Source organism: Neovison vison, chromosome 1, assembly GCF_020171115.1.
Source record: "Neovison vison isolate M4711 chromosome 1, ASM_NN_V1, whole genome shotgun sequence".
Taxonomy (NCBI): Eukaryota; Metazoa; Chordata; class Mammalia; order Carnivora; family Mustelidae; genus Neogale; species Neogale vison.
The window spans coordinates 22061817-22079933 of NC_058091.1; the positions used below are offsets into that span (position 1 = coordinate 22061817).

Sequence of the window (18117 nt, forward strand, 5' to 3'; positions counted from 1 at the left end):
TAAAATTATTTTCTTTTTTTAAAAAATTATTTTCTTTTATCGTTAGTTCAGAATTGATCTTACATTAGCTTCGAGTGACCTCTTTCTTGTGATATTCAGGGCAAGCCTTATCTCTCTTTCCCCGATGGTAGTGGAAATCTTGTAATATTACATTTCTGCCAGCCAACACTGACAATTAAGTCTGATTTAGTGTGTTTAAAGTCTAAGGATCTTAAAGAGACGTTTAATCCTCTTCTTCATTTAAGATAAATTAATTCCTTCCATTTTTCTCTCTTTTTATACAAAACGAAGATTCTTTAATGGTATTCAGCTTTTAATTTTGTTGGTGTGGCTATATCTTGCTTTAAGTAAAGTCGATAGATAAAAGCCTGGATTTACTTTGCTTTATTCATTAAGTAACAACTTTTTGTAATTTAGCTAAAAAGCAGGAAGAAGTTGTGTGGATACAATTATTTTAAAATTATGATTGAGGGGTGCCTGAGTGGCTCAGTGGGTTAAAGCCTCTGCCTTCGGCTCAGGTCATGATCCTGGGGTCCTGGGATCGAGCTCCGCATTGCGCTCTTTGCTCAGCAGGGAACCTGCTTCCTCCTCTCTCTCTGCCTGCCTCTCTGCCTACTTGTGATCTCTGAGTGTCAAATAAATAGATAAAATCTTTAAAGTTATGATTGAATAGTGACCCAAACTACAGTGAATATGGGGGAATGAATATAGCTTGATCTGTTGGGGTAGCAGGTAATGATAATTTAAATTTTTAAAATATTCATAAATAACTAGATGAGGTTAAAAATCATTTTCATAACATGAGCCCAATTACAAAACTCAATTTGCACACTTCTTTTCAGGAATCTTCTTTTTTTTTTTTTTAAACAAAATATGAGATGTACCTGTAAATGCCGTAAAGTGTATGATTCTAGCCCCAAACCAGACAGCTTATACTGAGGCAAGCGGCTGTGTTGCAGGTCAATTACAGCCTGAATATGAAGTTCCTTGTTCTGCATTAGTTGATTGATAAGCTGGATGGCTGATACTGCAGTTTCATTGGTATTACTTAGAGTTTTGGCTCTTAGCCAAGGATTTTGATGAATATAATGATTAATTTTAAAGCAAATTAATCATGAAGAGGGTAAGAGCCTGTTTTAAGCTTTTTTTTTTTAAGATTTTATTTATTTATTTGACAAACAGAGATCACAAGTAGGCAGATAGGCAGGCAGAGAGAGAGAGAGGAGGAAGCAGTCTCCCCGCCGAGCAGAGAGCCCAATGCGGGGCTCCATCCCAGGACCCTGCGATCATGACCTGAGCCAAAGGCAGAGTCTTTAACCCACTGAGCCACCCAGACGCCCCTGTTTTAAGCTTTAATATACATTTTCTGGGTATGAGAAAGAAGCTATATCCTTTGAAAGATTTAATAGAGACTAATAAATCTTCTCTTATTAAGAGATTTTAAATAAAAAGGTATATAGAAATAATTTAACATGTACTTAGTTATAGTTGGTTTGTCCTGTTTTTCCTTCCTTTAAATGGCATGCAGGTTTTTGTCTAATCTGATGACTCATTTAGACCCAGAGACACAGGTATGTTTAGGAACACTCCAGAGTGTCACATGGCTTTGGCATAAGAAAACAAGGGGTCGTTGACCCAGCTGATACAGTGGGGAGGCTTTGGCAGTGCGTCTGTACAGGGTGCCCAACCTTAGTATCCCTTGGTTTGTCCTCAGTTTCCCAAGAGCAGGTACAGGAAGGGTCCACAGGTTAGGAAAATTACTAAAAATTGTAAGCTGTGCCTGTTGAACACATGCTGTTCCACTCCTGGGCATGTCTTCTAAGGAAATCAGAGAACATACTTATATTTAGCTCCTGGTTCATTGATCGCATCAGTGGACCATAGCTAATTAATGATAGGAACCTCGATGTCCATCAGAAGGGGGATTGGTTAAGCAAATTAAACCAATATAAAAGTTATTACGAAACACATTATAGAGGGAGGCAAACTATTTCTCTTGGCAGGAAAGATTTTCTTCAAGTTAAAATTTACAAGGGAGTCCAAATATATAAAAGAAAGAAAAGGGGAGTTGGTCTTCTTGGGTCGAGGTAGAGGAACCAGAGCCTCCCCCACATCTTCCTCAGGTGCCCCAGCCACCTCAGTCACGTGCTTGTGACATCCTCGGGGGGACACAGAGAACACTGATGGAAATGTATTGGCATGGAAAGATAGCCATGGTTTGTTACATTGTTACATTAAAAAGCATATTTGAAAACACAGTATGATTCTAATTTTATAAACAACAGGTGTGTTTGAGTTATGCCTGTGTATGCTATGATCTGTGTGTTTTGTGTGTGTGTGTGTGTGTGTGTGTGTGTGTGTTTATGGCAAAGAAAAATGTTTAGCAAGAAATATACCAGGTATTCAAGAGTTAGCTCTTAAATCTGGATTATGGGTGTCTTAACTCCTTTTCTTTTTTCTTTTCTGTAGTTTTCATTTTTAAATAATGACCATGTATTGATTTTTTAATAAGAGAGTATTTTTGGTTATTTATGTATGAATCTCCAGGAATCACAGCTTTGGAATATATAGTACTTGATACTGTACAAGTAACCTGTAACTTTTGCATAAATAATACTTGGTCTCTGTTCTAGTTATCTACTGCTACATAACGGGTTATCCCCCAAACTCAAGTTCCATGATGATGACATTATTGATCACAGTTTCTGGAGTCAGTGTTGGGGAAGGGCTCTGCTGGCTAGTTTTGGCTCAGGGTCTCTCCTGGGGTTAGAGTCAGACGATGGCTAGAGAAACCAGGGTTGGTCGGCATCTCTTTCTTCTTATTGACCAAGAGCCTCTTCATGTGGGCTCTCTGCAAGGGCTATCTTGGACTTTCTCACAGCACCATGGTCTCAGGACAGTCAGACACCTGGCCTGGGAGCTAAAGTTTTAGAGAGTGAGTGAACAAAGTAGAAGCTTTTATGGTCCAGGCTTGGATGTCATCTAGAACCACTTCTACCAAACTCTTAGTCAATGGCAACAAGCCCATCAAGATTCCGGGGGAACATCACAGGACAGGAGACCTAATCTGTGGGGCTCAGTGCAAAATGAAAATTCAGGGTCCCTTGTTCAAAACTTATTAAGAATTTCAAGTTAGCAACAACAGAGCATTAAGCCAAGTATGGAGCCCTTCAACTTGGGGGTTCTGGTGTGGCTGTGTAGGTTGCATCCCCTGAAATCATCTCTTGGGAGGGAACATCAATTCCATCTCTTGATGAGAGGAGGGTCAAGGCCACATTGAAGAAAAGCAGGAGACGGGAATTAATGGGGACACATCTTTGAAAATAAAATCCGCCACAGTCTCATCTTCAATTAAGGAGGTGGCTCACATTTTTACTCCCCAAAGCTGGAGTTAGCCATTAACCACAAAGGAGGGACTACCGGCTGTCCTGCACTCAGGCTGCCGTAACAGTAACAGGGGTGCATTTTAAAACTCTCTGTGAAAAAAAACCAAAAACCAACCAAACAAAAAACTCTCTGTGGAGAAATACCAGTTGCCTATAAATAGACTCTAACAAAAATGCCGGTTTAATACCCCCTCCCCTGCCAACCCCACCAAATTTATGGGTTGAAGCACTTACCCTCAGTGGGACTGTATTTGGTGATAGGCTCCCTAAGGAGGTAATTAAAGTTAAATGAAGTCATGAGAGTAGGACCCTAATACTATAAGATTAGCATCCCTCTAAGAATAAAGAGAGATACCAGGAGAGCATGAGCCCAGAGAAAAGTCTGTAAGAGGATACAGTGTAGAAACAGCTGTCAGCGAGCCAAGGAGAAGCCTCAGGAGAAATCATGATTGCCCACACTTTGATCTTGGACTTCCCAGCCTCTAGACCTGGGAGAAAATATAAATATCTGTTGTTTAAGGACCCCCCCCCAACCCCCAGTCTGTGGCATTTTGTTATAGCAGCCCTGGTACACTAATAGGATATCTGAGACTTACATGTATTTATTTTACTTGTCCTTTGTAGTATTGTCTTTATTAGTCGTGCTTAATCCATTCTCTCTCCCAGGGTCTTTGTCAACTTCCAAGGAAAGCCAGCTCTCATAGCAAATGCCACGTTTTGATGTTCCTTCTTTAATAACATTCCGATGAAGAAGGGCTTCATGATTTATTTTTCTTGGAGTGTTCCTTGGGCCCAGCCAAGGTTCGCACCTCACCTAATACTGTGGCTCATTTATGGATTTGCATATCAATTTGAATATTGCTTTCAATCCCTGGGGTCAATTATTTGCGACCATGAATAGTTTGTCTCCTTCTTTCTGTGTATGCCACTCTTCCCCTCAAGGGCTGGAGATCTGTTTCCCCTCACCTTGAATCTGGGCTGGCATTGTGATTTGCGTTGTCCAATAGGACATGGAAGTGGAAGTGATGCCGGAGAGCCCCAGACCCAGTCCTTTCAAGGGGCGGAGTGCCCGTCCTTCCCCTTGAAAGGGAAAAGGCTCAGATGGGGAGCTGCAGGCATGAGGGTAACGGGTGCCTGAAGAGTCCCAGGAGGGAAAGGGAAGTGGCTAGGGAATTGGGGGGAGCCAGAAGACAAAGTTCACCTACTGGGCCTGCTTGTGTGGCCAGGAAGGAACCCGGGAACGAAGCACAGGACTTTGATGATGGTGGTTTTAATTGGCCTTGGAGCTCTGTTGACCTGCCCTGGATGTTGCAAAGTTGGAGCGGTCAGGGCTGGCTGCTTAGGGACTGGCAGGACACAGTTCCCTCAGAGAGTCACTGGCCCTTGGGTCTCTGGTACGGGACACTTTCACCAGGCATTGACTGGTGAATGGGCTCTAAGACATATACCGCTTCACCAAAGCTCTGGCAGTGAGAGTTACCTCACACACTGTGTGGTTTGAGTTGTGTGTCCCCAGACTCGCTTGTGGGAGTCCTAACCCCTAGTACCTCAGAATATGATCTTCATTGGAAATAGGGTCACTGCCAAGGTAATTAGCTTAAATGAAGTCATACGGGTATAGGCTGGGCCCCTAACCCAGTATGAATGGTGTCCTTATAAAGGGGGGAAATTTGGATGCAGGCAATGGGTAGATGAAGGAATAACCCAATGTGAAGATGAAGAAATAGATCAGGGTAACGCAGAAGCCAAGGAATGATGGAGACTTCCAGCAAACCAGCAGGAGCTAGGAGAGGGGCCCAGCCCTCAGAGGGAACAACGCCGTCGGACACCTCCATGTCAGGTGTATAACTTCCAGAACTGTGAGATGGTATGTTACCGTTGCTAAAGCTCCCCAGTCTGTGGTACTTTTTTTTTTTTTTTTTTTTAATGGAAGCCCTAGCAAATTAATACAAAGGCCACTGCCCCTTTGCCCACTTTTTCTCATCTCTGCTGTTCCTGGCAGACGAACCCAGACATAAGCTGATGCCCATGATGAGGGGGGCTGCCAAATGGCCTTACACCCGAATCCAGTTAAAATTAAAATTCTCTTTTCCTCAAAAAGTTCTGTGAAAGGAGATTTGTTGGGTGTTTTAGGCACAAGGGAAAGTAGGTTTTTTTTTTTTTTTTTTTTTTTTTTGGTGGTAGGACCTCTTTCATGCCCCTGAAATTGTAGCAGACAGGTTGCTTGACCTACCTCCTCCTAGACCCTTCCAACCAAGAACATGTCTTTCATTATAACAGAGTTTACAGAGAGTTAACACCTCGTTGCTTTTCCTCAGGAAACCTGATTTAACCTAACTGGATTCGGATTGGCACTTGGTTATTCCGATGTAATCATTTGCATGATTTTTAGGGCCGTGATTGTTGAGAGCTGATGTTAGAATCTGAACAGTGGTGTACCTGATGCAGAAATGTTTGGTGCCTTATATAAACAATGACATTGCATGCATTATGCAGTAATAATGGAAATTACATTTGCAGAATAGTTGTGGTGGTAGAACATTCTGAAATACAAAAAGTGGAAAAAGCGCACGGGGGAAGAAACCCATGTTTTTTTTTTGTTTTTTTTTTTTTTTTTTTAAAGATTTTATTTATTTATTTGACAGAGATCACAAGTAGGCAGAGAGGCAGGCAGAGAGAGAGAGAGGAGGAAGCAGGCTCCCTGCCGAGCAGAGAGCCCGATGCGGGGCTCGATCCCAGGACCCCGAGATCATGACCTGAGCCGAAGGCAGCGGCTTAACCCACTGAGCCACCCAGGTGCCCCGAAACCCATGTTTTATTCACAGCATTTGGCTTGCTCTGCTTGCGGGCTGGACGTCAGGGAAGAAGTTGATGAGCTCCTTGGTCCTGTGCGCTCCTGGGCTGTGTGATTTAGATCAACCTGATCAATTCTGATTGAAGGGGAAATTTCCAGTCATTGGAATCAAACAGGGTGTGCAGAGTTGTCGTATTTGGAAATACTTTCCACTCTTTTGATAGGAGATAGTATTTTGTAAGTGAAAATTGGATTTTCACAGTAAGCATATATCTGCTATGATTTATCCTACTTTGGTTTTTTGTTTTTTTTTTCTGTTGCTCATAACTTCTGATTGATAGCTTATTTTAAAAATAGGTTTGGGGGTTGCCTAGGTGGCTTGTTTTAAAAATAGGTTTGGGAGGGCACCTAGGAGGTTCAGGTCATGATCCCAGGGTCCTGGAATCAAGCCCTGCATGGGGCTCCCTGTTCGGCCTGCTTCTCCCTCTCCCACTGCCCCTGCTTGTGTTCCCTCTCTCGTGATGTCTCTCTTTGTCAAATAAATAAAGAAATCTTTAAAAAAAATAAAAATAAGTTTGGAAAAAATATGAAACATATATATACTCTAACTCCCCAATGTAGTTTTTAGGTCAGTTGCAGTCTGATTAGCTTTGCCCTGTCCCTTTAATAGTTTGATATATTGGTCACGTTCAGCATATGTGAACTCACAGAAAACCATGGTAGAAATAAATCTCTAAAGATTTTTAAAAAATTCTTAACTATGTGAATTGACACAAAATGTTGATTTTGAGTTTTGGATATTTTCTATACTAATTAGACAATTTTGTAAAGTTTTGATTACATACTTCTTCTGGCAGTTTAATCACCCCAATTCAAGAACATTTAGCTTAAAATTTCAGTGATTAAACAAAGTCAAGAAAGTGGCAGGGCAGCAGGGATGAAGAAAAAAAGAGTGAGTTAATTCTTTGGTGTCCAATCCGCAAGAATTATCTTAGCCCCAGGCATGTTTGCATGGAATCTGCCTTTGTTCAGTTCCTCTCAGAAAAGAAAGGAGTTTTTTGTTTTGTTTTTCGTTTACTTTTTCTCTTTGAGTTTGGACAGGGTGGTTTACAGATATCTAGATGATTCTGAGGCCTCTTGGTATTCTTGGCGTGTTACCATCACTCTTTCCCTGGTGGACCGTGGGGAGCTACCGTCCAAGGCAAAAAGCAAGCGTCTCTTTTGGGATGTCAGGACACTGGAAAAGGACCATTTTCTTGGAGCAGTTATGTCTAAATCCTGTCCATCTTCTCCTCCACCCAGTTCTTCAAATCTCACAGGTGATTTGGGGAGCCCAGAATCATTTTTACGAAAGCCTCATCTGCATATAGGGCTGTTTGACTGAGGTTATGTATGTAGAGAGTAATTCTTTAAGCTGTAAAGTGCTCTGCAGATATAAGCTGGGGATATTGATAACAAGGCTTCTACTCATGGGCCCTTATTCACTCTCTAATGGCACCTTATTTCCTAAACCAAAAAGCCTTTTAGGGAATCCGAGTTGCCTCATAAACCTCTTGTGGGTTCATGGAATGGGTAAGAACAGGGGCCATGTGGACAGACTCATCCCCATGTCCCCATAGCCTCTCCAGCTGCATGACTGGGGACGGGTTCCTCTCTGAGTCTGGTTTCCGCAACTTCAAACAGGGATAGCAACAGAGTCAGGCTCACAGAATCGTTGAGAGGAGTGAAATGGATATTGCAAGCGAAGCACTTTGCATGGTGCGGGGCGCACACAGGCGCTCAGTAAGGAATTAGCTTTTCTTGCTTCTTGAAGGCATTTGGGGTTCTGTTATTCTAATAGCAGAGCCAGCAAAAATAAGCTGATTCTCCTAACTTAATTAATTGCAAAATCTCCCCTAGCCTACTCTTCTCCGTATATTTCATCTTACCTAGGATGTGAATTTAGGTTCATTAAACAAATAGAGAATGGTGTTGCCTTTTTTCCTCCCTGCCTCTTTAAGATTCTGTGCTGGTGTGTACCTTTAAAAGAAATTATGGGATAATCATCATTATTTTTTTTTTAGAAGTCTAATATTCAGATACCCAAGAACTCTCCCTGGCTTCCAGTCCTGAGGATTTGGAGGGGGGTGAGGTTTGTGACATGGTCCCGGCAGGCAGTGGCCATCTGTCCATCCCTCCCCTGTGGGCCACCATGCTGTCCTGACATGGTTGGGTTCCTGAGAGCGGAGTCTGGGTTGTTGGGGAGAGTCTGAGGACATGGAGCTCTGTGAAATCTCCAGCATCTCCTTTTCAGGCATCCATTCCCACAGGGCAGAAAGTAGGGAGGTCCATTATGATTTCTGACTGGCATTTCATTATTTGTACATTAACATTTGGTGTGGTGTGCGGTTAGAAACTCATGTCATTCGTGGCCCCAGAAAAAGGCCTCTAACTCTAAAACTTGAAACATTCTGCTCTTGTAGGAGGTCCTTAGTTATACAGCGACGCTCCTGATGTCAAGGTGGTATTTTTAACGTTTATTGAATCTGCTAATCTCGTTTCATCATTTTGTTACAGATTGATGTTCTCAAAGCAGATCTGGAGAGTGCAGAATGGAAAGTTTTAGAAAACCTTATTCTGGAAGATGTCCTGGAACAAATTGGACAGCTCACCTTTGCGATTCACCTCCACTGGCCCGGTTTTGAGGTCAGTGGCGGCGACAGCAGTGTCGTGCGATTCTGGTACAGCCTCCTCAAGGAGGTAGAACTAAAGGGCTTCAGGCTTTTTCATAGTTACAAAGATTTGTCTAAACCCCAGCTGTTCCTGAAGAAGGACATTTTCAATGCAAGTAGCTGTTATACTCTGAGTTGGGTGAATACAAGGTGGACCTAGGGTGCCAGACCTCATCAAGAGCTCGGGGACGCAGCTGCAGAATGAGGCATGTCCGGCGTGCTAACGATTGGTGTCCTGTCCCGCCTCCTCCCACTAGCCTGTCAGCTGCTCTGGGCCGGGGTTGTGTGATTGCCTGTGGCAGGGACACACTCAACACCTGTGGTTGGGATGGACACAGGGGTGCCACCGGGGTCCATCTCCATCGTCCAAAGCCCAGGCCTTTCACCCGTTTGCCTCTGGCAGAGCGGGGATGCTTGTCCTTTTTCATTATAACTGGGAGGATAACCCCCACTCATTTGTTTTCCCTAAAATCCACTATATATCTAAAATCCATGAATTCACCAACATGAAAAAGAAATTACATCAAATTTCCTTTTTTCCTGGGTTGATGAGATTCTTAAGTTTGTAGCTAACTGGGTAACATAGGGCCTTCCCCTTGACTTTCGCTCCCCCTCTTTCAAGGTTGTTCTTGTTCAGCTGGTCCGCGACGTTCTTTAGGACCTTGTAGATTTCAGCCATTCGTCTTCAGCCTTTGTGGAGGCCGTGCTGTGGCTTTAGAAGCACCCCTGATTCTGGTTTCTGGGGACTCAGACACACCAAAGTCTGTCACTGAGTTTAAAAGACTAGACTGTCAAGAACTTGAACTCAGGATCTTTTCATACTCAGCCTTAAATCCCCTTCTGCTCCTGCGAACTAAGCACAAAGCAGAATTTGGGTGTCTGTGCTATTGTCTCCACTGACTTCAAACCTGATTTCTCAACCACAGCCTTGCTTATGCTGTCAAATCTTTTTTTTTTTTTTTTAACACATTATGTCAAAGATTAAGTGAGTTTTTCTCTACTGCCAGTGGGCATTTGTTAGAAGACTGCGGCCTAAGAGCCTAAGTCTGTCTCTTTCCTGAGATGCTTACATTGGGTTTCAGTAACCCCAGTCCTTTCTATATTTTTAAAAATTAAACAGGAAATGTAGATTTTCAGTAGATCAAGTGATCTCCATCATTTTTATTTATGGGATTAGACATTTACCCCCATGAATGATTTTCAAAAAGTCTACTTCAAACAAGTCAATAGTTAGCATAAAAATAAACCAAATTATTACCTTATTATAAATTAAGTATATTTTCTGGCTTTTTTTTTTAACATCACAAGAGAGCAAGAAAACTATAGACTCATTGTCCAAGAAACTTGGGGAGAGAGTAGAATGCTGGTTGCTACTAGACTTTATTCCTTTTCCCACCTTTTTACCGCCTTCTACCCCAGATGTTCCCTGGGTTGGCTTTTTATTTCTTGCAGTGGTTTGAAAATACCATGCCCTCAAGTGAGAAACCAAAATATAGTAGAGTTAGATGATCTTACTGACTTCAGTTCAAAAGGGAACAAGACTTTCTGAATTTTTAAAAGTACAAATAAGCTTTTTATTTTAAAATGCACTGTACATTAGTAAAAGTCATTGAGATGGGAGCTTAAAATAGCAGCTAAGTTGCTCTCTATGTCCATGGGCATCTCAAAAGCACAAAGGGTCCATGAAAAACTCTGAAAAGCCTGTGTCACAGCCTCTAAAACAAAGTTACCTTTAGTCCACTTCCTGCTTGGATTGTATCACAGATCCTCTCTTTTATTTTTTTAATTAAAATTTTATACAGTGAAGTCTATACGATAAACCTTTTTATACATTAAACCTTGTGAGCCTTCTTCTACACCGGAGTATGAAGTGTGCTGATCTGATGTGTCCAGTCTGATCAGATTTTAGGTACATACACGCCCATATTAAGATTTTTAATTCAGGGGGATTGAAGATTGATGGACTCACTGAAAGCCCCCTTTGTACAGGGCAAGTCCCCATTTATTGCAGACTGGTGGTACAAACATAGACTTTATATATATATATATACATATATATATATATATATAATCTGATATATATATATATAATCTGAAGCAAGAATGGCTGTACTGTTAAGGAAAAAAAAACACAAACTCAAAATAAATTGCAAACACACCCACCCACACCCACCTACAAGGCAGCTTGTTCAATAGTTTTTTGTACTTATTTTGTGCTTATTTCTAAGACTGTCCTTCATTCCCTTCAAGGATAGTTTGAAATTTATGATGACTATCCTGACTGTTGCTATGGTTTCCCCTACCTCTGAAATTTATTATGCTTATTGTGTAGGCTGGGGTTTCTTAACCTCAGTACAGATTGCCATTTTGGGCTGGATTATTCCTTGTTGGGAGAGAGAGGGCTGTTCTGTGCCTTGTACAATGTTCGGCAGCATCCCTGGCCCTCCCCACTAGCTGCCAGGAGCACCTCCCCACCTCCCATCTCGGAGGAGAGGCTGCAGACCATCCCCCCGTGGAGAGCTACCGGTGTGGGCCACGAGCAAGGGTCTGGGGTAGCACAGCACGGCTGTTTGGGAAGATCCCACTTGTGAAGACAAAACAAGAGCCAGCACCACTGTGACCCCCACAAGAGCAGCACAAACAGAACCCAGAGAAGGGGCAGAGTCAAGAGCTACTATGGAGAGCATCCTGTGTGCCCGGCACTGTGCACAGATGGTTCCCAGTTCTCCCAGCAACCCTGCACAAAGGTGTAATTTTCCCCATTACACAAGTGAGGAAACTCTGAGAGGGTTAGTAGCTTATGCAGATGCTGCCACTAGTAGATGGTACAGTAGGGATTCATCTCTAGCTTTCAGATCCAGAGGCTGGGTAGGTCCCCTTCCCTCTGCTATGCGGCCTCCACAGTCTCTAACAGACGTGAGATACCAGGCCCAAAGGACTTTTTACTTCCTTACTAGTAAATTGGGAGGGGGGGAAGCTACAAATACACTAACACACTAACATCAGACCTGCCAATCTGTTAAGAGTTTGGGACGTTTTGGTAGCATGCAAGTTTAGTTTAAGCAATCTACTTAATTAAAATATGCCTGCCAAATGGAAACTTCCTGAAAGGATGGGGGGCCCAGTGACTTCTTTGTCAATATTTCAGGTTGCCAGAAAAGCTCTTGCGAGGCCTGGAAGCAGCTCTCGGCCCTGGCTTGTCCCACTATGTGGCACTTTCCTCTTGGGTTTTAGAAAGGGCCCAGTCACTTGGAAATGCACTGTGTTTCCTGTGTTTTCAAGCCAGTTTTTACCTGCAGGTTCATGAGCCTCATCTTACTAGACCAATGCCTGTAAGTGAATCTGAAAATATAAATTTAATAATGTTCTTCAAATGATTTTAAAAAAACCTTATTTAGGTGAAAGACATAAAAGAGCTATGTCAGAGATTCAGAAATCACCTTTTGGCGCAAACTCTGTCACAATTCGAGATTAAATTAAAAGGAAAGGAATTTCCCTTTCACCTCCTCTTTGAGTGATTGTATCTGATACAGCTTTAACAGGTTATCGTATAAATATTTGCAACTATTTGATGTGTTAAAATGAAGAAAGTTAGGGAGAAGAAAGCAAATATCTGTTAGAATTCACCCATCTGTATCAGGGTAGAACAAAAGTAAATTCATGAGTTTACAGTGTTTAATCCAAGTTAATTATTCACGTATGCCCTCTCTGCCTTGGCTATATGATCTTAGATACAGTAAATACAGTATAAGATCTGTATCTCCCACGTATTACATGTTTGGGTTTTGCAAAGCTTTGATTAATACCAGGGAGCTCGTCTTATCATCGCACTTTGTCAGATTAAAAGTGAAGCCCTCATTAAAACATTATTATTCTTGACAACACAACAATACCTCCAGGCTCCATTAATATAATTGTTCTTTTCATCTGGAGATAAGTTTATGTTTGCCTTTGAAGCAATAACATAATTCTTTTTGTATTAGCCAACTGCCGCTTCTTTGTGAGTTCAAAAACACATTTAACTTTATGTAAAAATGTCTTTTTCTTATTGAAAGAGGTATTTGAACTTGACTTACCACATGAAATCATAACCCAAAGATTCAATGTATTTTTTTTTAAAGATTTTATTTATCCATTCGACAGAAAGAGATCCCAAGTAGGCAGAGAGGCAGGCAGAGAGAGAGGAAGGGACAGGCTCCCCATTGAGCAGAGAACCTGATGCAGGGCTAGATCCCAGGACCCCGAGATCATGACCTGAGCCAAAGGCGGAGGCTTAACTCACTGAGCCACCCATGTGCCCCTATCCAATGTATTCTTAAACTGCCTAAATTTAGAAAATACTGAAATTCTTTAATTATGTTTCTGTCCTTAAGGAAAATAAATCAAGTGAGCTTAATGTCACATTTTAACACTATATGGAAAAATGCTAGTTTCATTAAAATTAATGCTTTGTGGGGCATCTGAGTGGCACAGTCAGTTGAGCATCTGACTCTTGGTTTCAGCTAGGGTTGTGATCTTAGGGTCATAGGATTAAACCCCATGACAGACTCCCCACTCAGCACGGAGTCTGCTTGTGATCCTCTCTCCCTCTTCTCCACCCCACTGTGCATGTGTGTGTGTGTGTGTGCACACGCACACACGCACGCTCTCTCTCTCAAATAAATAAATCAATCTTTGGGGGAAAAACAATAATTAATTCTTCTTAAAACAAGCAACATTCCCGTGGGCACACTGATGGGGCCCAACTCTAATGGAAGAGACGAAGAAAATGCCATTCACTAGGTTCTGTTTTACTAAAGGATGAAACACAGTCTCAACAGCGCAGTGTTTCTTTTGAACTACCTCACTCGGAGACAGCAAGCTGGAAGCCACAAAGACTATGCCACAAAGATGACAGTTAAAAAAATCCACAACTAAGTCGGTTATGGGGAGGAGGCAGAACAGTAGGATGAAAGGAGAAAGACTGTGCTGCTGTCGCTGACTAGCTGTGTGGCATCGAGCAAATCACCACCTTTATTGGCCTATTTGCTTATCTGAGGTTGGAATATTTGATTTTTGAGGTTTCTTCCAGCTTGAAAATCTCATTATTCTAAGATTTTTGTGATTAGAGAAGGCTCAGACAGTGGCAGGGTAATTTCTTGATTTGTGTGCTATGAAGAGAAGCCTTGGGATAAATTTAGAAGAATCCAAATGATGTGCTTATTCAGAAGAAAAGGCCCAGATAACAGAGGAATGAATTCATGATGATGGCTCTCCAGTCAAATGAAGTGCCCTCAGGCCAAGTACCTCTTCGGATAATATGCTTAAACTCACAGGGTTCTAAAAACTGGAGTGTTTCAGACTGTACTGGTTTATACATCTGTTTACAGAATATCCTAATGAAGTGGCACTATCTGAAGATACTAGATTAAGTGTGTATATCTGTGGTGATCCTTCTGTATGTGCATGTGTGAACGTGCATGTGTGTACACGACACACACATATGTACATATACATTTATATGTATGGCGGAACGCCGAAGAGGGAAAAATCTTCATACATACAAAGCTCAGAGGGAGCCTAGACCCAGACAGGTAGAGCAGGAACCTACTCAGCAGGAGTCCTAAGGGGTTAGTGGACCAGCCGAGCTAGAGGCCTATAGCACCAGAGATAAGGTGGAAAGGACTGGCAAGGAGACACCTGCGCAGGGGGCCCTTGGAGGGCTACATGACCTCAATGCAAGAGCCCTAAAAAAAAACCTACTGCCCTCATCCCCAAACCCCAACACAAGAAAGCCTATCCTTGCTGCAGCTCTGGGAGGAACTACAAGTTTCCCATGAGAATTTGAAACCTCTGGTCTGCTTGAGGAGTTGAATTTATATTAATCTCATGGGGAGGAAAACCGTAAGCTGAGAAATGAAGATAAAAAAACCGAGGGAGTGAAACATAAGGGTGTATGGCAGAAATGAATGTAAAACCACTGTGAAAGTACTCTTCAACTTAGGCTACAAAGATTTCTTCAAAAAAGAAAAAGCAAGACCTGCTTAAGATGAACGCCTGATAGAAAATTACAACTGACAAGGTAGCGGCCCACCATGAGGTAAACGCTGGGGTTTTCAGCTCAAGCACTTGATGTAACAAGTCTTAAAGTATAAAACCAATTGTTTAAAATGATTAAAGGCATGAAAGACTATATAGAAACCTTAAGAAAATGATATATGAAGAATAGGTAGATATAAAAATCTATAAAACTACTTCCATAAAGGGAAAGTCACTGCAATACATTTAATGGATTAAGCGGCAGATTAGACACAGCTGAAGAGATTGCAAAGCAAACTGGAATAAACCCGAGGAAACTACCCAAAATGAAGCAGAGAAAAATTTATATTCTTAATGTATTTTGAGTAGTCTGAACCTTTGATTCCTTTCCGAAGATAAAGCAGTTTAGTTGAATATTTGAGCCATGGGTGTATAAAGCGGTGCTAGACCCATTTCATGTAACATGGTAGCCATTAGCTGTAGGTCGCTACTGAGCACTTAGAATGTGGCTAATGTGACAGAGGAACTGAATTTTAAATTGTTTACTTTTAATTAACTTAAATTTAGAAACATCTACCTGATTCAATTACTAGAAAGCTCTGATATATTTGCAACAACTTGGGCTTGGTACATCGACTTAGTGTGAAACAGGTAAAATTATCTGATGAATATTTAGTGTCTAATTGAGACATGCTGTTAATGTGTGAAATACATACCAGGTTTCAAAGACTTTAGTATGAGGAAAGTAAAATATTTATTTAAAAAATAATTGAGGGGCACCTGGGTGTCTCAGTTGGTTAAGCTTCTGACTCTTGATTTCAGCTCAGGTCATGAACTCAGGATCTTGGTATCGAGTCCCACATTAGGCTCTATGCTCAGTGGGAAGTCTGCTTGAGATTCTCTTCCCCCCTCTTCCTCTGGCCCTCCCTCCCAGCTGGCGCTCTCTAAAATAAAATAAATAAATTTTTAAAAAAAGATTTTATTTCCAGAGAGAGAGGGAGAGGGAGAGGGAGAGGGAGAGGGAAAGAGGGCAAGAGTACAAACGGGGGGAGTAGCAGACAGAGGGAAAAGCAGGGTCCCTGCTGAGCAAGAGAAGCAGAGTCCCTGATGCAGGACTTGATCCCAGGACCCTGAGGTCATGACCTGAGCTGAAGGCAGATGCTTCACTGACTGAGCCATCCAGGCATCTCTAAATCGATCTTTTAAAAAGATAACTGAATGTTGAACTAATACTTTGGCTATATTGTATTAGATGAAATGTATTATTAAAATTAATATCCCCTTTTTTTAATGTGGCCATTAGAAAGTTAAAAATTGTACACATGAAAAAAAATTACACACATGGCTCACATTTTCTATTAGCACTATCCTGGAATGTGTACTTAAAAAATGTTTGAGATTTGAGTCAGTCCCTCAGATCGCAAATGCTGAAGAGTGAAGAATAGGATGTGGGGGGGCTAGAAAATTCCCCTAAAGATTGTGATTGCAGTTACAGGAAGCTGTACAGGCAGAGGAGTTTGCTCTTTCTTTGTCACTAAAACGAAAGCCCTTCTAAGGACTCTGGTTCCAAGCTGCAACTTTTTTTCCTTTAAGTTCCAGATAAAATGACAGTGTTTAGGTTGAGAAAGCTGTTTCCACAACTATTAAAGTGATTATGAACATATAAATACAGAAAATGTATATATATACATATCTTCACATGCATATATATACACATACCTAAATGTACATGCACACATGCATGTATTTATGTCTGGCTAACAAAATTTCTCTTATGTGTACTAAACAGTTCCATTTCTGAAATACTTAAGACAGACTCAGACTCTGCAGCACTGGTTCTCATTCTTAGTGTGAAGGTCAACTGGGGACCTTGCTAAAGTGCTGAGTTTGACCCAGTGAATGACCATACAACTTTTTTGGCATATTCACATTAATATACATTCAAATATATATTAATATAAATATCTCTATATTTCCCAATGGCGGTCTTTTGTTGGTTCATTTGTTTTATTTACCCATTGATCAAAGCGAGAACATTTGAGAACATGGGTGTTCTCTGCAAATCTATGGGCTCTCACGAATTTGGAGCCACGTGCTGTTACAGAACCTTCTTTCTACTGGATCATCTCTTCTTCAGAGGTCCCCTCGCACCTGCCTTGTTTCTACTGTACTTCATCAGTTACTGTATGATCCACTAAGAGAGAATGCTGTCAATTAAACCATGACACAGCACTGATTTTAAGATGCAGCCCTATTTCAGAGATGTCAGTATGTGGAAAACATGCATCTTTGATGGCGCACAGCATCGGCGTTCCCTAAGTCTCACCCTGAAACTCACATTGACTCGATGGCACTTCGCACGTGCCTTCCTCATACCTCATTTCGTGATGGCTCTTCCAACTACTCTCTCTTCTTCTCTTCTGTATCTCAGCGAGCAACACCATCATCTCTAGGTGATTCTCATGTAGAGGGTTCTCGGTCTGCACTGAGACTTCAAGGAAAGCATTCTATAATCACTGGTGCTGCCGCAGGCCTTACGGCTGTCATTCAAGAGTTTAACATTTCACTGTCACTGTTTTCCTTCTGGTAATTTATAAATATGCCAATAAGGGCATCAACCAGCCTCAAAATGCTTCGTCAAGAATCACTCTATACTTATTTACTTAGAGAAGTGCCTGTTTGATACTGTTTCCTGTTCCTTATCTTAAAACTGTCAAATAAGGACAAAATATTCCCAGCTTCTGCTTCAGTATTTAAATATTTATTTGATTAACACTTTCAGTAAAGCATCACTTTTATGCTAACCTTTAGGAGGGAAATCTGGGTGTGAGCAAAAGGCTACAGTGAGGAAAAGGGGCCAGAAGGTAACCACTTAATTCCAATAACACAATCTTGAGACTTTTTTAAGCTGGAAAAGAACCCCACTTATTTGGATACTCTGAAATGGGTGCAGTCATAACTCAGTGCCACCACTGAGTGAACAAATACGGAATGTGTTAGACTTCATCTGTGTGCTGTCAGCACGCCGCCCCATATTTCTGATATTAACTAGAATAAATCCATTCATATACCATATTCATATATCATCCCCACTTCTAAAAGCATTTCTCCCCATAAAATAAAAATGACCATTTAAAATCTGCAGATGGTTTAAGCTGTTGTCTCAACAGTTAAGACTTAAGACTAAGAATGAAAATTTTGATAACGC

The 18117-nt window shown here is 41.5% G+C and overlaps 1 protein-coding gene across 1 annotated transcript in view; it reads left to right on the forward strand.

Annotated features, from left to right (window-relative positions):
• METTL24 (methyltransferase like 24) overlaps positions 1-10747 on the forward strand; it is a 98671-nt gene extending 87924 nt beyond the window's left edge. Inside the window, exon 5 of the mRNA XM_044244425.1 lies at positions 8737-10747. Within this exon, the coding sequence (XP_044100360.1) occupies positions 8737-9051 (315 nt within the window). The 3' untranslated portion in view covers positions 9052-10747. The remainder of the gene's footprint in view (positions 1-8736) is intronic.
• Positions 10748-18117: the final 7370 nt, after the last annotated feature.